Here is a 23,406-nt window from a genome sequence, read left to right as displayed (position 1 = left end):
AAAATTTGAGTACATCAATCATTATGATCACATTAAAGCTATCTCTAGCGACGGAGAGTTTGTGTCACATTTACGTGTATAATAGTAAATGGAAAATCTTTAAAAAAAAAAAAAAAAACTGCACCTGCAAAAATCTTCAGAATCATTTGATTTATGACATTTATTTTTAAGTTACCACTTACATGCCAAAGACAGACATGGAAAAATCAGGCTGGATTTCATCTTAACTTCAGGTTTTGAAAACTTGTGTCTTGGGGATATTTATGGGATTGAGTTTCCAGCAGCAGGGATATGTGACAGAAAGACAGAGCTTATAGTCTTGTTAATTGTATTTTTCTTCCTTGTTCTGCTGGGGAAATACCACCACAAGTGTACTGTTGATTTATCACTAGAGGAATTAATATACTAGTGGACTGTCAAACACCATACAAATGTCTTTGAAGAATTTTTTGTTGTTGTACTCTTTTGCCCTATGCACAGTATTGTTTTGCATGATTATAATCTTCATGTATCCCTATCCTATTCTGAGATGCTAGATTAAATGATTAAATAATAAATGATCATAAATTTAAAAGATTAAACACAGAACCATGTCAAAAATTTCTGTATGCATGCGGAATGAGTATTTTATTTAGAACCAGTTTATAAAAATAAAATACAAAATAATTTTAAAACAAAAAAGAAAGAAAACACTGTACAAGGCATTGATATGATACAAATGATAGAATAACCATAAATAATTACAGTTATATACAATGCAAAACTCCTACTTGTTACATTCTTTCCTGGAGACTGTACAGTTACATTTCAAAACCATGATGTACATTAAAACACAGGAAAAAAAATCTCAACCAAAAATTTAAAAAAAAATTCCAACAATCAAAGTCAAAATGATGGATAAGCAAAATTAGCAAATTTCACAATAAATAATTTCTGTCAAGTATTTTTAAGTTATAAACAAGAAATCCAATGTTATGACACGAGAAGTGTACCTGTGCACACCAAAGCTTTCATTAGGTTCCACCCTTTTCAAATAAAAGACATAGCTGAGGGATTTACTGTTGGCCTAAGGATATCTGTCACCACAAATACCAGAAAGCTACTTTCTATCAGCAAGCCACTCAGAAAAGTGACAAAGAAAATCTCATTTGGAAGTTAACACTATAATACTACAACTACACACCACTTATGTGCAATAGGAATAAAAAACATGAGAAGAAATCTGATTATCTTTTTAAAACCAGCAGCACTGTTTAGTGTCTTCCCCTCCCTTTCACTGGTGCTTGTTAGCTATAAGTTAGGTTTACAGTAATAGCTTTTTTAAATAATGAATTTGAGTATTTTACAGGTAAATAACACTGCACAAATGCATTCTGAAATTGCTGAGCTGTTGATGGAGGGAGAATTCAAGGATGGATTGCTGGCAACACGTAAAAACTGCACGCTCCTGTGTGTATATATATATATATATATATATATATATATATATATATATATATATATATATATATATATATATATATATATATAAACGAACCAAAACACTTAAAATACTGCACACGCAAATGGTTTCCCAGTCGATCAATAAAAGGCCCACAAATTCTCACAGGAAATAAAAGAGAGCTCTCCAGTGTACGCACAGTTTGTAAGCACAAGAGAATCCATCCATCAGCACTGATTTCAGTGATGATATATTTACCGCGCTCACAAGCGGGACGTCACATGTCATTTACAGATGACAGATAAGTGACAGAAGGCTTGGCTTGGCCTAAAAGTGGAATGATCTCCAACACAGACAAGGCTCAGTCATCCCTCACAACGCACAGAGAGGGGCAGAGAAGAAGAGACATTAAGGCGGCTGACTGACTGAACGCTGTCTGCCTTTAGGATGAGTCATCATAGCTGCTCTGTGAGACTAGCGTAGGTGCAACCTGAACAAAAAAACAGCACATTTTACATCTACAAACACTCGATTCACCCCTTCCCTTATTTCAATTCAAACCACATCTGCAAAAATTATCAAAATATTTGGCAACGTGATTCTTTTTTTCTTTGTCCATATGTGTCCTTCAACAAATGCCTCTTTTTATTGTTCTTTTGTGCATCACTTCAGCGAATTAGACTGATAAAAATACATTTCCCCAATAACAATCATCCCAAGTCAGTGCAGGAAGCGCAGAAATCTAGTCTTATTAGGTGAGGAGAGTGTCTGAACATTTACAGTGTCACAGAAATAAAAAATTTTCAGCTGATAGGTAATTAAGAGATAAAGAGATAATGCCATGTGATGGGAAACAGTATGCAGCTTTTTGCTCAGTAGTATTGTTTTTTTCTTTGATGAGCATGCAAGAAGTAGTGCTAGAAGTAAGCTGGCATTATTTTACAGTATCTTACAAGCAGAGAGGTGAGACAAGATTGCCGGGGAGCATAAATTAAACTCAAACAACACATGGATTCCATTGTTGTGTGCACAAACATACGGTAATGTATTATATAAAAGAGGAACACAAAGAAAACATTCTTCATTTTGGCGTGAAAATTTATGTACATATGGCCTCAATTTTCATGAACATTTGAATAAATTTTGAGGTCTGGACATATATATATATATATATTTGTGTATATATATATATGTATATATACATATATATATATGTGCATATATACATATATACACATACATGTATACACATGTGTATGTATGTATGTATACATATATATACACATATAGAAATACACATATATATATATTTCTTACATGAATAAAAGCTACTCGGTTGTAAAGTAAATTGTGTTTTAGTCACAAACACTTGTGTTGCTACCTTTTCTACATAGAATACTGGTGAAAAGGGTCTTGTTATCATTGCTGGCTGTATTAAATCTTTTTTTTTCTAATTGCAAACACACCAGAGAGAATCCTCAAGCTGCCTGAAGTGCCAAGGCACATGCTGAGACAAACATCTGTCTGAACATTACGTATCAGTAATGCACCTTGTGTTGTTACTACTGCTACCACTTGAAACCCAACAATGCCTTCAATTCTACACTAAAGGATTTTCACAATTCTGACTTGTGACTTTTTTAAAATTCAGACGATAAGATTCCTTCTTAGCAACACCGTAGGCACAAAAAGGTGTGTGTTGTCACACACTTTTACACATGATTGATTGTATAAAGGATCATTGTGTCCCTTCGATTAATCAACGTCGGTGACACAAAACCACACATCACACGTGACAGGGTAGGAAGCAATTCTAAGCGGCAAAATAAATATCACAATAAATACAGCTGCACACAAATTTTGGCTTCATAAATATCGCATACAGTGAATATTATACCCTGCCTGCTTTCTCCAAACAAATTGGAGAATGTGAGTCACTCCCAGGCTGTTAAATCCTTAAGATGTGATCAGCCATACTGATATTTCATCAGTATAATCCAAGTGCATTAATACTGGGGATAAATAAGTTACTTTTGGTGTAGAATGGATTTACATTAAATAACTTATTTTTGTGCCCACTGGCCTTACTATTTATTCATGTAGTACTAACTTGACTTGGAAAACTAGCCTTTATTTTTAATCTATATTGTTATTCAATGTAATAACACAAACGACCATGACATGTCAACATCCTCGTTTGATAAATTATCAGGCTGGACACAAATGAAAGACAAACTGTGTGCAATAGAAGAGAGATGAGAGCAGAGTGAAGCGGCATAACATGGAAGGTTCAGACTAACAGCAGAGAAAGGAACAGAGTCATCTAATTATACTCAGACAGGAAGATTCAGGCGCATGCCGTCTTGATTGGAGCCTTCCCGTCCTCTACGGTGGTGTGCAGCACCCACCGCACGACTATCTGCTCAGCTTGCTGGAGCACTTGCCCTCTCGACTGCAACCTTTCCCCCTGGATAGGTGGAAGGGGGTAGTGCGGGCCTGGCGGCTGCAGCAAGTTTCCTGATGATGGGGGTAGAAGCGGCGAGGAGGAGGTGAGCCAGAAAAGCTTGGTGGAGAGCGGCTGCGGCCCAGGCAGCCCCCTCCCCCGGCACCGCGGTGCTCATGGCGGGAGGGCGAGGAGCTAACTGAGCGCTGCAGGGAGGAGGAGCTGCGCGGGGAGGCACTGGAGCTGCGGATGTGGTGCGGAGAGCTGGTGAGGCTGCAGACACCCATTCTGGAGCTCCCATGCTGAGCTGAGGAACGATGGTGGAGGGGGGAGCCACGGGAACCATGCATCAACTGAGCAAGGCATGTCAGGAGGTCTGAGTCACTGGTGCTGCCAGCTCGGATGCGGTAGCGCCTAAGCCTAGGTGGATACAAAAAGCAGGGCATGTCACTTCATGTATGGTGTCCATATCTTATATCCCAGGTAATAAGTTGCTTCTTCAGTTTTTTTACTAAACTGATGGCAAGTCTTGCATCTGTACAGTAACTATATAGCTTGAGCTAGCCCCTTATTAGCTTACTTTCTCATAAAAACTGCAGGGGAAACAGGTAGCCTGGCTCAGGGTCATTTTTTTCATATTTTTCAGTGCGCTACAGTATGTTACCAAGCATGTGCAACAGGGCTGTTTTTGTAGGCTAACCAGCAAGTTAGCATCACCATAAATTCCCATGACCGAAAGCTGATGGGATTTTTACACTGGATTTCAATTGACTAAAGCAAATAAGCACTATGAGCTAATAAAAGTTTCTGAGACCTACATGTTATATTTCCTTTGCTTTCATTCTTTATGTTGAAGCTACTGTCCGTCTACCACTGGATTTCATTAATCTTTGATGATCATCTCACTATTAAGCAATGCAGGCCAAGCTTGTGGATGAGCAGTAATGAGCAAAGGATGCAGATCAACAAGTTACCTGCCCTCCATGTTGGGGCGGCACGGTGGCTTTCCAGGGGGTGGGCGCGGCAGGAATTGGGCAGCCAGCTGCTCAGAGGAGGAGGTTGAATGGATAGGACGAGGGATCCTACTCTTGCGGGAAAGAGGGCTGGAGGAGGAAGAGAGGGAAGCAGCGTCATCTCCCTGGCGGTCAGACCGGGAGCCCATAAGAGAGTCCTCATCCTGAGAGCGGTCAGAGGTGGAGGACAATGGGTCCCTGGCAAGCGAGGCCACTGTGGGTCCACGGCGATCAGAGAGGGATGGTGAAGCAGTGGGGGAGGGAACTGGGCCTTGATGGCTGCTTGCTTTCTTCTGCAAGAGTTTCTCTTTGGCAGACCCAGGAGGAGGGAGCTCCAGTAGAATGGAGGGCTCCAGTACAGGGATTCGACTTTGCCTACGGCTAGGGTCCTTACGAGGAGCAGTGGGGGAGGAGGAGGCTTGGCCATTGGTTTGGTCTTGGGCTAGATTCACTTTTCCATTCTCCTCCCCCTGAGGCTCTGTGGCAAAAAGGGCAGGTCCAGAATCATTCTCAAAAAGCTTCGAGAAACCTCCATTAGTTAAATACCTGTGGCCGTTAACAGGTGAGAGGTGGCCATTTGCAAACACAGGGCTGTGGGGGGAGCGAGGAGAGCGTGGAGAAGAAGGTGAACGTGGAGGAGATGAGCGTGGCAAATGGGGAGAGTGCTGGGAAGCTACGCGGCTTGGCACAGGACTTTGAGCTTTAGTGTGGTTGTCTCCATTAACCAATGTCTCAGCAAGAGGGTCTGTGGGTGTCCCTGGATGGGTGGGCACTCGGTCCAGGGGGAAGCTGATGTCCCCTGTGTGCTCCTGGATCATCAGCTGAGCTTCAGCCTCAGCTTCACCACACCTCTCCAGAAGGAGGCACTGTGGAGCACTGTCTGATCCTGACTGGGAGGACAGCCCAGAGGGACGATGAGCTGTCAACTAGAGGGGAAGGGGAGGTGGAGATATGGGAGGGAACAAAAGAAACACACTTGTGTTATTACAGAAATAAGTCACAATATAAATGGGAATAATTGTTAAAGGCCTGTTGCTGATAGACTACAACATGTCGAGTTGTGCTGTAGTTCTGTAGCAAGAGCCAGATGCAGATTTGTGAAAAGAGGAGAATTTTCAATTATGGGGTAATAAATGATGATTAGTTAGGCAACAGCATGCAATACCATAGCTACCATTATCAGACCGAAACACATAAGTGCTATGGCAGTGTCAATCAAGCTGTGAGTACTAAACCAGCAAGTAGGACAGGAAACGTTCACGCAACTTCGCAGGGGGCTTCAGTGAAGAAAGGGTGAGGAACAAATACAGGGAGAGAGAGAGAAAGAGAAAGATAGAGAGGACAAAGACGATCTGAAACAAAAGAGACCATGCAACCTGTAGTCATGACTCGACATTCCAAACACACATGCCACAATCAGACAAACATACACCCCTATTCAGATCACAAGGACACATTTCCAGACACAAGAACACATCTGACCCATGCTCTGTCTGGCCTGCACAATGCACTTCATGGTTTCTGGAGAGAACTGCCTAACAGCAACACAATAACCCAGGCAACTGAACAAAGAAGCCAAAACAAGCAACTTAAACAAAAAGGGAAAAAAGAAAAAAAATGATGATAGCTGGTGTACTGCTACCAATGTAAACTGCAGGAATGGAGGTCTATCTTTACAGGATTCTGATGGGCTCATCACCTGCTGAAGCTGTGCACGGGTGATGCGTATAACAGAGGGAAACTTGGTGTTGGCAGCACCCGCCGGGATGGCTGGCAGTTTCCTGCGACTGGGTGAGCGAGTACCAGGGGCAGGGTTTGGTGGAAGTGGTAGGGAGGCGTGGCAGGAGGAGGAAGAGGACTGGCGTTCTTGCTGCTGCTGGTCGGCAGACTGGCTGCGCCTCAGGCATGGTGTGTGGCGCTGGTGTAGCGGGTCCGACAAGGTGGTCAGAAGGGTGTGAGGGCTAGGAGAGCGCAGAGGGATGGGACTGGATGTCCGGACAGCCACTTCCTCTGGCAGGGACGGAGGAGAGGTAGGGAGCTAAGAGAGGGGAGGTGGAGAGAGGAGGGGTTGTGAGATTGGTGAGGGAGTGAGAAGATGGAGGAGGTATGGTGGAAGTGAGGTAGGACAAGCTGGACGCATCGATGGGAATCATGATGAACAGTTGTTTTGAACTGGAAGGGTTCCAAAAGGGGATTTCGAGCTGAGACAGGCAGTGTATTGGACAGCAGAGTACATTTAGAACCAGGAGGCAGCTAGTAGTTGTATGAGAGAGGAGGAGAGAGGGGGGACAGTAAGCCAATCAATTCCTTTTGTCTTGCTTTACAGCTCTTTGCATTGGACTCTTTAGGTTGAGAGGTGTAAGTGGGGTGCTTGAAGGTGATGAGCAGCAAATGACCAAAAAAAAGAGGAATTTAAACTGAGCAAAGCAAATCATAGTTTCAAAATAAGTCATGTTATTTGCAAAGACAATAAAAACAAACATATAGCAAAAGTGTGCAAGTAAGATAAAATTCTGCATGGTATCTAAAGCAAATCAAAGCATAAGACTCCAAAGCTCTTTCCTCCCCATGCTGTGATCTGATAAAAGCTCTGCATTTGTGTCATATCTTTTTTCTAATGAATATACACAAGCAACATAAAGCAGTAACATTTAGTTTCACACTATAGCAAGACGAAGCTGGCGTTATTGTATGAAACTAGCATTGACGTTCTAGAGCTAGAACTCTGACTCTGTGCAGCTTTTTAACTTCGTAAAATGCTGACTACAGTCAGTATCATGTATGTCATGTTGTGAGATGAGTAATAAATTAAAGGGCTTACTTGAGTGAGAACTCCCTCAGCCAGAGCTTCAGCAGGGCTGGTTGGGGTGATGGGGGGCAGAGCCCCTGCAGGGCCCATGCTAAGTTCCAACTTGTCCACTTTTGCACTTCCCTTGGAGGAAGCCAAGCTTTCTTGTTTAGCTTTTCCAGTGCTAGGGCTTGGGCTGCCCCTTTCCCATCCAGGAGACTGCTGCCCTGGCTGGAGCACCTCAGGCACCTCCTCATCCTCCTCTGAAGGACTTGTGGTAGCCTTGGCTCCCGGAGAGCCACTGGGCCGCTCCACCAATACCCACTCCTTTGAGTCAATGTCCTGCCTTCCAGAGCTAAGATTTAGGGCCACAAAGCCTCCACTGCTGGCTGCTCCTTCTCCATGCTCCAGAGATCCAGGAGATGCAGGCTTAGGAGACCCACCACCAGACAGAAACTCTTCATCATAGTGCCAGATACGATCAGGTCGCTCGCCAGCAGGTAGAGCTTGACCCTGAGTTACTGGGATGATTGCGGCCCCATCAGCCTCCTTCTCTTGTTGCTGGGTGCCAAGCTGTTGCTTTGGTGGGCTACAAAGATACAGGACAGGTTCAAAGAATCAAGTCTGACATACCTTTACAAAGTTTAGATTTGAAGCGCATTCTAAAGATGGGGATACACATACCAGGCCTCCAGGAACCGTTCTGGACTGAGCTTGGACTCCAGGCCAAGTCTCCTCTCCAACTCAAAGCTATGGATGTTGCGTAGCTTCCTCAGCAGGGGGCCATCACGATCTGAAGGCACCACCTCAGAGTGCAGTTTGACTGGGGAACCCAGGCTCGGCCCAGCATAAGGGCTTTGATGACCTTGGTTGCCCAGGTTGTTGCTGTGCTCCTCCTCTGTTGCTGCCTGTGGGAACAAGTCAGTTAGATTGTTATCTGTTCAAAGTCAAGTAAAGTATAAAATCTCCTAGGAGCACTAAGAGTTCCCGTATAGCCAACCTTCCAGACTGCCGTCCTGATTCGGTTGCGGTTGCGATCCAGCTCCTCCCATACGTCAGCCTCCTGGTTGCGGTGCGGATGGAGGGGAGAACCTGGCAAGCGCTCAGGAGCAGGGTTGTTCTCCGCATCGCTAAGTTGCTCATCCTGCAGAACCTCATCTGTGTTCTCCCTCATTAAGTCTCCAGGGATCAAAGAGGCATTTGCCATTCTGGAACAAAAAAATGTACACACAGCTTTGATGGTTGAGGCCATAAAAGAGAGCCAGTAACTGCTAAATGAAAACACTTCTGAACTAAGTCTTCTCTTATCAATCAAACATACCCCATGTGTGCTGGAGTGAGGCGGGTGTGATGCTGGGGTGTCGTGGCACTGGCACTGATTGTCAGGGTGCCATCTGTGCCGGTCCGCTCCCAATCATAAGGGTCATTTTCTACCACATTGTAGGTTTTCATGCTGTTTTCAAAGACTGACATCAGCAGCTGTAGAAACATGGAGGGTTAATGACTGATGATGATGACTGATGGGCACATCAACATTTCTAGATCATCACCACACTTGTAGCTCTACAAACCAGTTCAGTTTACAAAACAAAATGACCCAAAGACCCTGGTACCTGATAGTCTGGCTTGGTGAAGTAATCAAGACTGGAGATGTGTTCCAAGAAGACACCAAACTCTGCTGGCAGGTGTTTGAGCATCAGGCGATGGTCATAAGTGTCCTTCAACTTCCCCACATGTTCCTAGCAAACACACACATCTGTAACTTCACATCACTTACAGCTTATGGCTTAGATTACAGGAGGCACAACAATTATCCTTACTTTGTCCTTGATCTTTCTCCATGGCAACTGGCCAACAAGAAACTCCACTAGCATATAAAAGAGGGACCACAGATCATCGTGACGGCCCATCTCCTGCAGAATTACACCAGGGTGGAGTCGACATTCAGAGATAAGATTTTGATACAGGAAACACCGCTGACAGAATTGGTGAGAACTCTGCTGCAAGATAGTTAGATACTGACCTTATTCTTGTGTGCGTTGACGGACGCGTAACGGACTGTTCCTCGGAATCCTGCCACTGGACGGGGCTGACAAATAAAGAAGGATGCTGCCATTAAATGGAAATACACTTAATAATCACACGTTTATGGCATAATTAAAACAACATCAGCCTCCAGAATTCATAGTTTTAGCTAAAACATAAATTTAATTTAATTTAATTTATTTATTTTACCTATTGTCTATCTTAATTCTGTGCTTAATATTTATTGACATCTGTAACATTACTTATCCCATTTTGTCTCCTTATAGTTGGTGATTTATTTATGGTGGTTATTTATTATGGTGAAAACTGCAGAGAGGAATGAGAACGCTGAGGTTTTGTTACGACACTTGTTCATTACACTTTCGTTGGACCCCATTTGATTTCTTCATACAAAAAAAATGATACCAGCTTTAACCTAAGCATAAATAGTAGGAGATCAGGATACTCACCGGTCGGACTTCCTGGCAAGAGTTGGTAAATTGGCGAGCTAAACCAAAGTCAAGCATGTAACATGTTCGGCAGGTGCTGGGAAAGCGACCCATGGCGAAATTGGACTAAAGCAGAAAAAAATAAGGTATTAAGGAGGCCAGTTTCTAGAAATTGCAACCCAGAAAAAGAATAAAAGTAATCAAATTACAGCTGTGCAGAACTTGTCATGTGCTGTTTGTGACTCACTGGTTTGATGTCACGATGCAGGAAGCCAACAGAGTGGATGCTTTCTATGGCTTCTAGGATCTGGCGCCCAAGACGCAGAGTAGTGCTGATGCTGAACGTTCCCCGTGACATACTCCTCCTCAGGTCTGCCAGATTTCGACCCTGAAGCAGCAAATATACAACACCAATTAGCAAACAGGTTTTTTTTTTTTAATCAATAAACATAAAAATTAACCAGATATTGAATTATGAATAATACTGATCAAGGTGTATATTAATGATGATACTGACTTGATCAATTTCATTAATAAAATAACATTTACAGCATTAATTTGAGCCTGTGCTGTATTTTGTCAAGTGTATTTAGACAAACCTGAAGCTCCATCACCACGTAGTTAAAGCGGTCATTGCGGCCACATCCAACAAAACGACACACGTGGTCTTTACCTGGGAAATAAATGAAACACACAAGAGATTCAGGGGAGAGCATGAGGTCATATTACAGTCATTTTATTTCAGCTGCAGGAGGTGCTGCGTGAATCATGACAGCATTTCCATATGTCCTTCCCTCACATTATCCATCTTCCCTGCATGACTATGCTACTTAATTTATAGCCTATAGCGTCAGGTCCAAACATGTGAATGAAGGCCTTGTCAGTGTGTGTGTGTGTGTGTGTGTGTGTGTGTGTGTGCGTGTGTGCCAGCCACTGAGGTCTCAAAGGACAATGCTGCATTGGCAGCTTGACTGTGGCCACACCCCAAAGCCCTTTAGCACATGCTGCATGCAAACCAAACCTACCATGTTAAAACTCTTTTTTTTAAATTTATGGATAAAATAAATCTAAATAATCATATTAGAGAATGTACATTGAAAAAAAGCTATTATTAGCCTGTTATAATGCATTAGCCCTCTAATGGGTCGAAGATTACTCTGTATAGCTTGGCCGGTCAGCAGTCTTTGGGGCACTGGAGTTCAGTCGACTCAAATTACATTCTGGTTCCCTCGGGAACCAACAGAACCATGATGCTCCAGGCCTCAGCCATTAGACAGCAAACATGATCCTGCTCTATTGATTCTTCTCTCAGAAGGAAGAGAGGACAGGGCATGTGGTTTGAAGGTAAAAAGGAAGAGGGAAAGTTAGTAAAAACACAGAGAAAGGAGTAAAACCAAACTCCCCCCTGAGGGAGATATCGTGTGATGTGAGGAGTTGGGACGCCCTTAAATATATGCTGACATTGTCACCTAAAACTCCTACACTGAACCTTGTGAAAATTTTGACGGATAAAACAAGAGAAACAGAAAGATAAATGGCCTGAGTGACAGCCTTTTTATCACAAAGGAATCAAACTGAGATTAACTCAAATTCTGTTTTCAGATGACTCAGATGATCCATATCTGCTCTCGGGGGTAGAAATAATTCCACTCTGATATTGATGCACACAGATTATCCTGGCAATTTCTGCTCCTGTGAGATTTCCTGGACTGATCTACTTTGCATGTCGTCGTCATTCCGGGTGAAATTACCGAATGAAGATGTTGTTTGATGCATTTGTTTTTCTGCCAAGAACACTAATGAGGCACTCGACATCCACCGTTGGGAGGCTGTGGCCTGGACGATCAATCACGTCTTTAAATGTAACCAAATATACTGAATCCATTTCGACTCACCCTGCAGCTTCTTGAGCACTGCGACCTCCATCTTGAGCACCTGTTTTGGTTGCTGGGCCGACTCCACCTTCAGCGCCACGCTGACACGTGTAAGCAGGTCCAAGGCCTCGTAGATCTCCCCAAACCCACCACCCCCGATCTTTTTCACCTGGAAGATGATGAAAAGCTACATGAGAACTTCATAGGGAAATTTACAGAATAGGTGTAACATGTATGGACTAAGAGGTGTAAAATCGATGTATGCATATAAAATCTGACATAATAATAATAATAATAACTATGATAATAATAACATTCATTCATTCATTCTTCTTTTAAGGTACTTTGGACTTTTAGAAAACACTTGCACCCTTAAAAATATAGTTCCTCCCTGCAAGAATTAAACAATTCCAGACAAGGTTTTTAATAAACACAAAAAAGCTTCAAGCTGGTGCACGGCAAGCCCTTTGTCTTTTTAAATTTCAACACAAAAGGCCAGGAAGGGGTTAAGGGATTGGTTTGTCTGTGAAAATCAAATGCATTTCTTCTGCCTGATAGAAGTAAAGATGACTGTAACCTCCCTTTAATTAGATAGTTCCAAAATAAAAGAAGGCCATTTAAGTTTTTCCCCTTTTTTTGCCTTTTGATGTTCATTGAGAAAGTTCACAAATGAAACTTTTACATGAACATTATCATTACTTTTAGATTGTGGCTGTGTTTGCACAAAGGTTCATGTTGTATATCTGGATATGACAAAGTAAATACAGCCTGTACGTACGGTACATCCCTGTTACGTCACGTATTCCTCTCAGCTGCTGTAACAAGTTTGCAATGCTGGCTGGAAATGAGCATAATAGTTCCTCTTTAATTGTTTCTTTAAAAGACATGGCTGAGATGAGTTAATGGGAAAAATGTGGGCATTCAAATGCTATTAATAATCTGTATCACTGAGGTCGTGACTACATAATTAAACCCACTTGTGCATGTGCTTAGTATTAGCACTGGTGAAGGCCTGCAGAATGTTATTGTGCTATTCTTGTTGAACACAGCAACAAAACCCTGCAGATCTTCTTTTTAGGTTTCCTTTAACAGTTCTACCTATTCACTCTCACCTTCCAGAACTAGAAGAGCTTTATGTCCCCGAAGCCTCCATGTGTCCTTCACTGACCTCAAGGCCAGGCACACACACACACACACACACACACACACACACACACAAACACACACTAATGTCGCAATAGGAGCTAAAGTTGTGGGATTAGCTGCAGCATTCTTATGTAACGCAGCTCCTTAGAAGATAGGAAGTGGAGCCAGGCTGCCATTTAGGAATAACAACCTCACATGGCACCCAGGCTGGCACAGCAGTGAGACATGGGCCTTCGGGGAACACTGCCACTGCCTATAGCTCACTGCACTCCCATGAATAGCTACACAAGCTATTTTTGGAGACTGCAGCAGCACAGCCTGGACGGAGAGACACAACCCCAAACTGTCCAAGCCACAGGTGAGTTACTTTAAAAAGAGGACTCAGGGAAAAGCTTTGTTTGATGAACAAAGAGTTGTTGTTTGTGGTAGAATGGCTGAGCTAGGGGCAGGCAGAGACAGGGCCGGACAAACACACTGCCTATTGTCGATGATACACACATCACCTACCACTTTCCATCGTTCCTTCACCAGGGAGAGCACACTTAGGATGTCAGCTTGCTCTGCTCCCCCGCTCATCCCGCCTAAAGATCCAGACGGCAATCCTCCCTGCTTCCCCCTCAACTGACAGTCTCAAACTGGGCCGGGCATTTGGAACCTGATGAAGAATCCTGCAGATGTCCCAGAAAGACAAAAAAACTGGTGAATAACACTCAGGAAATCAGATAAAATCTGGTTATTATGTGCTCTTCACAGACCAGCGTTGTCTGGATGGTTTCATAAAACCAAAGCTTGATATGATGAAAAAAACTTTAGTGAAGAGAGACAAAGTTAAACCCTTGGCTTACTGGCTGGAGCTCTGTGAGACCAAACCGTTGCTGCAGCTGCCACAGCTGTGACCAGCAGCTGTCCTCCCGGACACTCTCAGCCCACCAAACCCAGAGAAAACATCTTACTTCTTCAATTACAAAAGCATTCATCACAATATCATCTTACAAGCAATTTATCTTTGGTGCCTGATGGCCAAAACCCTGGCCTTATAAATGAGGAACTCATCAGATACACCAGGACCATTTATTATGACTGTGATGACACACAAGTTGAGTTGGCAAGCATCCACTAACATATGTTTACAACACGGATTTAACAATGAGTTAACAGGAGGCTGGATTATTATATCACAATTTGTCCAAATGAAAGTCAAAATGACAGAAAAGACAGACGTAAAGGGTCCTAGTTGACATGTAAAGGATCCACTAGTTTGTGGTCAACCACTCACACCTTTAAATGTATCTGAAAATGCTGGTGTCGCCTGAAAGGCTACCCTCATTAAAGCCTTCTAAGATATAAGCAGTAGCTTTGTAAAGGCAAATAATTCCTTCATTACTTATTAACAAGTCAAACCATTAACTCTGATTCTTTCAATTTTGCAATTAGTAGATTGTTTATGCAGAGTTGTGGATTTTTTCTGAAAACTGTATCTGACCAAATGTCTACATCTGGATGATTTACTAGGTATTTCCTAATGCCAACAGGTGGCGCTATTACTAATCTTCCTTAAAATTTGATGGATTCTTCCTTCCACGCAACACCCCTCCACCATATTTGGTAAAAATACGCCTTCGAGTTCATGTGTAATCCTGCTGACACATAAAAAACAGACAAATGATAGGAGGAACATGACCCCAACATGACTGTTTGAAAAACGTGGTTTTGATACATTTCTTGCACAAGACTCCATCACATGATAATCAAATGAGGTCTTTCCATTGGAGTGGCTGTGCCTTCTGTATTACACAACATCCGGGTCATAGATAAGCGTTCCTCTGGAGAACACATGGAGGAAGCTTCCTTTAGTCTGGCTTCAAACACAACAAGCACGCTCAGCAAACCCAACTTGGACTCATCACTCTGCACACGGCCTGCAGGCATCTTATGTAACGAGCATTTAAATCACTGTTTGGTTACAGGGTATGATCCCGACATCAAGGAGGCCATCAATCCCATCATGCAGCGGGATGAGGTTGGGAGATGAAAGAGGCCAAAGTGTGGTTGGACATGATAACAGTCAAATACCGAGTGTGAAATGTGACCCTGGGTTGAGTCAGGTGGCCTTGGCACAGCTGCACTGCATGAACACACACACAAACACACACACACACACACACACACACACACACACACACACACACACACACACACACACACACGGCACTTGTGGACACGATGTCTCCGAATGATAAATGCATCTTATTCTTGGTACATTCTAGTACTTAACTGTATTCATGTGTGTCCCATTGCTATGTATGACTGTGGTCAACCCTGATGACTTCATCGGTGTGGGTTAGAATGAACATGGACAATCTGAGATTAAGATTATATTTCATGTAGGCTACTATTTAATCTCTGTACACGATATAACCAATTTGAATAATTGAGAAGTTAATTTGAAAAAATAAAGTGATTTCAAAAATGCCAAAGAAAAAAATATAATTATATATACATGATAAATATGGGTAGCACGGTGGTGCAGTGGTCAGCGCTGTCATCTCACAGCAAGAAGGTTCCTAGTTCGAGTCCCAGCTTGAGCACTGGATCTTTCTGTGTGGAGTCTCCATGTTCTCCCTGTGCCTGCATGGGTTCTCTCTGGTGCTCCAGCTTCCTCCCACAGTCCAAAGACATCAAGAGGGGACGAGGCTGATTGATACTCTAAATTGACTGTAGGTGTGACTGTGAGTGTGAATGGTTGTCTGTCTCTATGTGTTGGCCCTGTGACGGCCTGGTGACCTGTCCAGGGTGAACCCTGCCTCTCGCCTGAAGGCTGCTGGGATAGGATCCAGCCCCCTCCCCCCCGGACCCTTAACAGGATAAGCGGTAAACAATGGCTGGATAGATGGATATATGATAAATATATCTAAACAGATAAAAATAACAATATTTTATTGGTTTTTTTTGGTTTGGCCACAAACTTTTTGATTAATCATTTAACCATCTCAGTAGTCTTTCTAAAATAAATGATGATAATTCTGTAGTTTAATTTTCATGGGACTGTCCAGATTTATGACCTAATCATATTAATTCCTTCCTTGCAATATAATTTTTAAATGTTGTTAGTGCTACATACATAATACTTCCAGTTCAGACAAAACCACAGGAGCAGTACAGCTTTACTAAACCAGTAGTGCTATAAGTACATTTATTTTAAGTGTTGGAGAAGAAAACTATTTTTCCAACACTATTGGTTCTTTATTCTGGAGCTAGAATTTCCCTTGAATTAGATTACAAATCAAATTTCTCTTGTCAATTTAATTGGTAATGTTTAGTTCTTGATAATGGAGGATGTAGTGTTGCCTTTTTTGGGTATCCCATGTTACTTGTGGCTAGAAAATTCTATTTTTACCATTTATCATTCATCACACACACACACCCCCCCCCCCAAAAAAAACCCCCACAAAATATTGTGATGCAGTTTCAAATTGTTTGTGGTAAAAGCAAAACCAAACTTAAAATATAAGAGCCTCATTGTAGCGGTGATAACAGTAGATTCTTAAGAATAAATAGGAAAATCACAATGTAAATATCTAAAATTTATGATCAATAGTATTTTCAGTAAAATGTACTTAAATGAATGCCAACCTTTGGTAAATTATGCTTATTGGCCATCCTCCCCAGAGCCAGACAAGAAGACACATCCCCTTCTCTCCTCTGTACTGCTTTCGGGGGCTGGGACCCAAAGAGACCAGCTAACCACTAGTTAGCTTAGCGCAATGAATGGTAGTGGGTGGGAAGTGTTAGCACACCTCAGTCAAAAGTCGTCAAAAACTATAATCTCAACGGTCTTTGTCAGCATTAATATAACTATTTTGGATACAATTCACCATTAAATAGCAATGAAAAATTATGTATTACAGTAACTTTAAAATCAGATACATTAGTTGGAACTACTTTCCTCACTGGGCGCAGTGATTTAATGATGCACCTATAATTCTGGTCAACAAGAAAAACAAATGTTTATGGATGACTTGAAGAGCTACTGCTGTGATTAATCATGGCTGACTTCGGCAGGATTATATCTGCTAACACTGCCCATTCACTAGCATTCACTGTGCTAAGCTAACATGTAGTTAGCACAGTTAGCAGTACAAGGCTCTCAGCTCCTCATACACACAGACAAGAGAAAGGGTATCAGGCTTCTAGTCTAGCAATGGGGAGGTTGCTAAATAAAAAATAATATAAAATAAAAATAAACCCTTATGTGAGAATAAATAGCAAACGTCAGTGAGAGTTGCTTTGAGATGAGCATAATTTCATCAGATGACCTCTCGATTTTAGGCTAAATGACTGCTAAAAAAAAAAAAAGCCTAACAGCATCATCGAAAAGAAACATGCAGAGCGAATCCCCTAGAGACGTTAAACTGCATGTAAACACTGTGATGAAGTCACCTCAGTGGTGAGTCCCGCGTCACAACTTCAAGGTCACACCATTGTTTACCATGTCTGAGCTAAGGTGCATCCTCTCCGAGCACAGCAAGGCCCAAATATGAGGCTGTGCTTTACAACTGCTGTGACCGAGGCAACATTTAGAAAGGAAAGTCGACGCAGGGTAAAATGATGGAAGTGTCTGAAACGTCTTCCCAATCCCTCCACAGCAGCTCAAGAGGTCAGAGAGGCAAAAATCTCAACTGAGTGCTGAGTCAAGCCAAAGACAATTTCTCCAACACAAACTGCATGAACACACACACACACACACACACACACACACACACACACACACACGCATACACCTATGCACAAGGCTGGCTGTGACTAATCCCACACCTCAGAGATGCGTGCAGAGGCTCCCTCCTCCACCACCTCCACAACGATCATCATCAATGAAGGAACCCAGCCAAGGAGAAGCAGACCAAAAAAAAATTAAACAGAAGTCAGCCAGATCCACCGTGAATCATGCTTCCTGACCCCGGCATCTCCATGGCAATCATGGTGCAGTGCCACTTTCATTGGCTGACTGTCGGTTGTCATCTCCTCTGGCCTTTTACTCTGCTGGAAACTGCAACTTTAAAGCTGCTATAGCATCAATCATGTCAATGACGGGAGAGGTCTGAGCCCCCCCCCCCCCCCCCGCTCAATCTTTGCAGGTCCTAGCACTACGTTTTCGTTCCCTTACAAAAACTTTTTTGGTTCCCTCGTAATGTTTTGCATTCACTCATAACAATTCGTGGGTTCCCTCCCAATAACGTTTGCCTTCCCCCAACAGTGTCATTTCGTTTTATCACAATTGCTAGAAGACTTCAGCTCATTTCTTATTCGTGGATCGTACTCTACATTTAGTAATGCATTCTGCACGAATGTAAAGTTAAATGTGCTTTCCCTTACTGATGCATTATGTTGAGAGGAAACAGCTATTTGTTTCAGCTCAGAGGGAATGGTGGAAGAAATGGAGCTTATTGTCAGGTAACGCAACAGTTTTAGTGACTGAATGCAAAATATACTGCGAGGGAAAGCAAAAGTTATGTGAGGAAATGCAAAAGTCATTGCAAGGGACAACAAAAATACGCTGTACTTTTATGGGGGTCTTAAGAAGAAATGGAGGACAAAATGTTGCTCATTGTCAGGCGACATTAAAAGTTATTATGGGGAATCGCATCACACATTGTAAGAGAACACAGACACTATAGGGGGGGAATGTTAATTTATTGCAAGGGAACATAACATAACGTAACATTTTGCGAGGGAACGCAAAAAATTGTGACCCTTAGGGGGCTCCATAGAGTTCAGGGGGAGTTGCTGTATGAATTTACTGTCTGGCCTGACACCAGCCCTGGCCAGGGGCCAGCTCAGGGAGGCCCTCCACACCCTGGTGGCTTTCTCATCCCAGCATGAAAGCAGCTGGCGGTGGGCAGCTCCTTGACTTCTTACTTGTAAGAGACATCTCTGTGCAGTAATAACAGTATAAAGGACGAATGTTGAATGTGGCAGGTGAGCCGCAGCCACGTCCCAGTGTAAGCCAGCTGCACATCGCTCAGCCGAATGACAGCACCTACCCTCCCTGCAGTGCTGTGGAGAGCTGTTGCATAGCGAGTTGGTTGCCACAGCAGATTTACTCAGGCGCGTCCACGCATATTGACCGTACACAGGCCACGCAAGCTTGACGTGTTGGAGGTTATAAACTGTGACAACATGCAAGCACCACAAACTGCAGCTGCAGGCGACAAAGACGACGGAGGAGGATTGGTGCGCAGCATGTCACGGCCTCCGGTTACACGGTCCTTACCTCGGGTCTGCTGCCAAGCCTTGATCCAAAAGAACAGCCGGGTGTGGTTACAAGAAATCCTCTACATTTGGAGGCGGCAGGGACGACATCGACATCGAGAGGAATCCCATAGTGAGCGAGGAGGCGTCCGGAGAATGAAGCGGAGGCTACCGCGTCGGTGGAGAGCGATAAATGAGCGGAGGGAGGGGGAATATGTCTGGATCTGATCGTCCCGTTTCTCCTTCTGCCTGTCACCTCAGCATCTCTATCGGTCGCTGCAGATCCGTGACGTGACGACTCTCTGATGATCAGACTTCCTGCGCGCTCGTCCTCGATCCCATCGCCCCTCGCAACAGCTCGGTTGCCCGCGCGCGGGTCTTTAAAGCGCGTTCGCGGCGTCGCAGTGTACGCGTGCGTCGTAGATCAATTTGTCCTCATCTGTTTGTTTTTTTTACACAGTTAGCATAACGACAAAAAAACAAAGAACGTTAAAACCATATGAGTTAAAACGAATTGACTTAGGATGTGTTTAAGGATGCGATGTGATTTGTTTGGAACGCGGCCACAAAGAGTTTTGGCCAGTAGGGGCAGCACAACCCAAAGATGGAGAAAGAGAGCGATGGCATACACGGCTACAAAGACACTATATACGATACACTACACACACACGCACACACACGCACACACTCACAGATATATGCATGTATTTATGTATATGTATATATAAGCTACTTCAGAAAAACCTCTACATACGTATATATATATATATATATATATATATATATATATATATATATATATATATATATACGTATGTAGAGGTTTTTCTGAAGTAGCTTCAGAAAGCATTTCATTTAGAAGTTTTTTGTCTGAAGCAGCTTTAAAACTGTGCAAAGTGGTTGCTTGTGTTTTACATAGATAACATATATATATATATACACTGTATGTGTGTGTATATATATATATATACTGTATGTATATATATATATATTGTATGTGTGTGTGTGTGTGTGTGTGTATATATATATATATATATATATACATACAGCCCATATAAATGCCACAGAGTTCTAGTAGCAGAAACATCTCTACATCAACTGTTGAGAGCAGACTGAGCCAATCAGGCTTTTATGGTAAAATAAGGAAAAGCAACTGAAAGAAGAGATTTGTTTGGGCCAAGAAAGACAAAGAATGGATGTTAGACCAGTGGAAATCTGTGCTTTGGTCTGATGAGTCCAATTTTTTTTCCTTGGTTCCACTTGCTGTGTCTTTGTGTGACACAGAAAAGGTGAACTGATGGTCTCGACATGCATGGTTCCTACTGTGAAGCATGGAGGAAGAGGTGTGATGGTGTTGGGATGCTTTGATGGTGACACTGTTGGCGAGGATGGTTACCATATATCCATAACAATATATACATCTTCGTCGCCATCATCGTCCTCCACTTATTCGGGTCCGAGTCACAGGGGCAGCAGCCTCAGCAAGGAAGCCCAGACTGTCCTCTCACCTGCCTCTTCCACCAGATCTTCCAGGGACCATCACAGATTTTCAAATTTCTTGAAAAGAAAGAAAGCACTGAAAGGAACAATGCATCTGTAACACACTAAAAATCTGCTGGTAAAATGAACACCCAACACTTATCTACGTCTGGTTATCAGCTTTCCGCAATGTAGAATATTGCTGTAACTGTTGGTGCACTAACTGAATGTGGGGCCTCAACTCTTCCATGTCAATGCCAAATCAGAGGGTCCTGGCACTGATGTTTGGGGTCTAAGATAACACATGAAGGCAGCCACCGACTTGACACACAGAGGCAACAGAGCTTTTGAGAGGAAAGATTGACTCTTTCAGCTGTCGACACAAAAAGAGAAGCAGAGACATATTTTAACATAATGTACTGTCCCATTAGCCTCTCTTCTTCCTCCTCCTCATCCTCATCATGGCATTGGGTGATCTGAGCTCGAGGGATGAAGAGGGATGGATCTCGCTGATGGATCATTTTTTGCATTCAAGTGGGGATTCCGTTTCCACGATGTTGAGGTGGGTGAGCTCCTCTGTCGACTCATGAGGCATCAGCATGTGTTCATCCCTGAACAGGTAGATGAGCAGGCTGATGAAGGAGGTGGTGTACAGGCCAACATAACCTCTGGGAGACAGAGTCTTTAGAGATGCAGGGTGAAAAATGGTTCCGTTCATGCCATCAGTCATGCCATGGATCGTTTTCCTCTGCTGTGAGCTGATGTCAGGCCTATACCGAGGCTGCATCCTTAGCAAGGAGGAGGTCCAGAGAGGGAAGTTCCTGAGATATGGAGCTCTTATGGATCCAACCCTGCAGCTTCAGGGCTAGGCCAGCTCAAGTCTCACTCGGAAAGTCCTCCAGTCATGGCTCTTCTTTGATCAATGAATGTTTCCAAAAACATGGTCTCCACTATAGATTATGTCATTGCACTTCACGACAACTAAGTCACACACAATGTCAGAGCAAATGGAAGAGTAAATAATACCATGCTGGCACGGTGGCATCAACCTGTTGCAGTGCTGTTCCCTCAAAAGAATTGTGGCATTCGGTTGATCAGATCAGAACAGGATTGCCAGGGCCTGTTGGCTGTACTTGGCTTTGGGCTGTAAGGAAAATCAAACAGGTCATGGTTTAATCTGTTTATTTGTAGTCACTGTTGGTTGCCAGAAAGACTTTGGTTACTCCGTTCATGTGACTTAGGAACCTTTCCAGCATACCTCTCCAGGTTTTAACTGTCTTCCCTTTCAATGATCTCTGAAAATGAATCCAATCCACAGCAGTTCAGACATCCTGTGACTTGCTCTTCTAGGACATGAAAAAATTGCCGTCTTTCAGGCTGTACTCAAACTGGTGTATATGGAGCGCTTACTGAAGATGTCAACCAGGCAGTCAAACAGGGTGTGTGTAGGATCTAGATGTGGTTTACACCACCTTGTTCACTAGATTTGTTAGGGTACATCTCTTGGATGGCGGGCCCTCTCAAGAATGTGAAGCCTTGCACAAAAAAAATCAGGATGTTCCTGTAGGTGTCGACTCTGAGCAGGTTGCAATACATCCTGTTAAATAAAAGATTCTGGGAAGGCGGGGACATAAATTAAGTTGAGCAGCCCATATGGACATCCAATGGCCTCAAGGCATTCCACGGTCAGGAAAAACCCCGGAGATACATACCCTGGTGATACATGGATTACCATTCCATGTTGGCTGGAGGGTCCACAAGACTGTCACTCTGAGGGTGCCATGCAACGACCAAAGATGCGCTTCGTCTTTTGATGATTAATGGGGGTTGAAAAACAACCAACAGCTGGCTCCCCCTAGTTTGGAGTGTGATTATGTGCAGTAATTTAGGTCAATAATTGGTCATGATAGAATAATGTTCAGAGCCACAAATTTAACAGTATTTTCCAAGTTCTGTAAATATCTTAACTGCAGAGACAATAAACTTACTCTATCATCACAATACATTACATGAAATCAACTGACTCCTCTGAACTGATTCTTCTTTTCAGAATCAAAATCACTGTCATTTTCTATTATGCCATGCATTCACTCAAGTGCCTCCATACTTCTTGTATGAAGTGACAGAAGTTTCCCGAAGCATCATCATAATTCCCATGAAGCGCGTCCAGACACAAGTGGTTTCCTCTTACTGATGTATTTATTATAATACAACCTCGTGAAAACTAAAGAAAAACACATAGACAAAATAATAATGAACATGCAGGAAATATAAAGACAAATTAGGCTATCGAATGCCTGCAAACGTATCAGAAAACAAAATTCAGACACAAAACAAAACCATATCTCGTTGGCTGTGTGCTACCACAAGGAATTAGGCTCGTCCTCTTCTCTTTTGTTGCATTTTAGCTCCTTGCTCATGTTAAAAAGCCCGTGCTCAACTGTCACCCATCTTGCAGAATACTTGTCTTACTTTTTCGGGTACCCCTTTTTACATACA

At 42.9% G+C, this 23,406-nt stretch overlaps 1 protein-coding gene and 1 pseudogene across 2 annotated transcripts; both read right to left on the bottom strand.

Annotated features, from left to right (window-relative positions):
* Window positions 1-143: 143 nt before the first annotated feature.
* Window positions 144-19,713, bottom strand: ttbk2a (tau tubulin kinase 2a). 2 transcript variants are annotated; one of them, XM_086182821.1, is made up of 16 exons: window positions 19,451-19,713; window positions 13,687-13,847; window positions 12,055-12,202; window positions 10,759-10,832; window positions 10,407-10,547; window positions 10,181-10,285; window positions 9,709-9,774; window positions 9,506-9,598; window positions 9,299-9,424; window positions 9,007-9,164; window positions 8,686-8,893; window positions 8,370-8,593; window positions 7,719-8,274; window positions 6,597-6,935; window positions 4,859-5,823; window positions 144-4,304 (listed from the first exon to the last, which is right to left on the bottom strand). In XM_086182821.1, the coding sequence occupies exons 2-16, from the start codon at window positions 13,753-13,755 to the stop codon at window positions 3,857-3,859; spliced, it is 3,720 nt and encodes a 1,239-aa protein (XP_086038947.1). In that variant the 5' UTR covers window positions 13,756-13,847; window positions 19,451-19,713; the 3' UTR covers window positions 144-3,856. The 2 variants fall into 2 exon arrangements, with proteins under 2 accessions (XP_086038947.1, XP_086038949.1); XM_086182823.1 differs by lacking the exon at window positions 6,597-6,935 and having other exon boundaries at window positions 145-4,304.
* A 1,563-nt stretch (window positions 19,714-21,276) lies between these two features.
* LOC147246290 (cytosolic purine 5'-nucleotidase pseudogene) lies at window positions 21,277-22,642 on the bottom strand (annotated as a pseudogene).
* Window positions 22,643-23,406: the final 764 nt, after the last annotated feature.

This window comes from Aulostomus chinensis, chromosome 17 (assembly GCF_037954235.1).
Source record: "Aulostomus chinensis isolate RoL2024-O1b breed Wild chromosome 17, RoL_Achi_v1.0, whole genome shotgun sequence".
NCBI lineage: Eukaryota > Metazoa > Chordata > Actinopteri > Syngnathiformes > Aulostomidae > Aulostomus > Aulostomus chinensis.
This window is presented reverse-complemented; position numbering and strand designations above follow the sequence as displayed.

Excerpts from the sequence above, each read along its gene's own strand:
- ttbk2a (XM_086182821.1), bottom strand. The coding sequence starts at position 13,755 with ATGAGCGGGGGAGCAGAGCAAGCTGACATCCTAAGTGTGCTCTCCCTG. Across the intron at positions 12,203-13,686 it reads TGAAGGAACGATGGAAAGTG|GTGAAAAAGATCGGGGGTGG; the intron begins GTAGGTGATGTG and ends ATCATCTTCCAG. Across the intron at positions 9,425-9,505 it reads GGAGAAAGATCAAGGACAAA|GAACATGTGGGGAAGTTGAA; the intron begins GTAAGGATAATT and ends TGTGTTTGCTAG.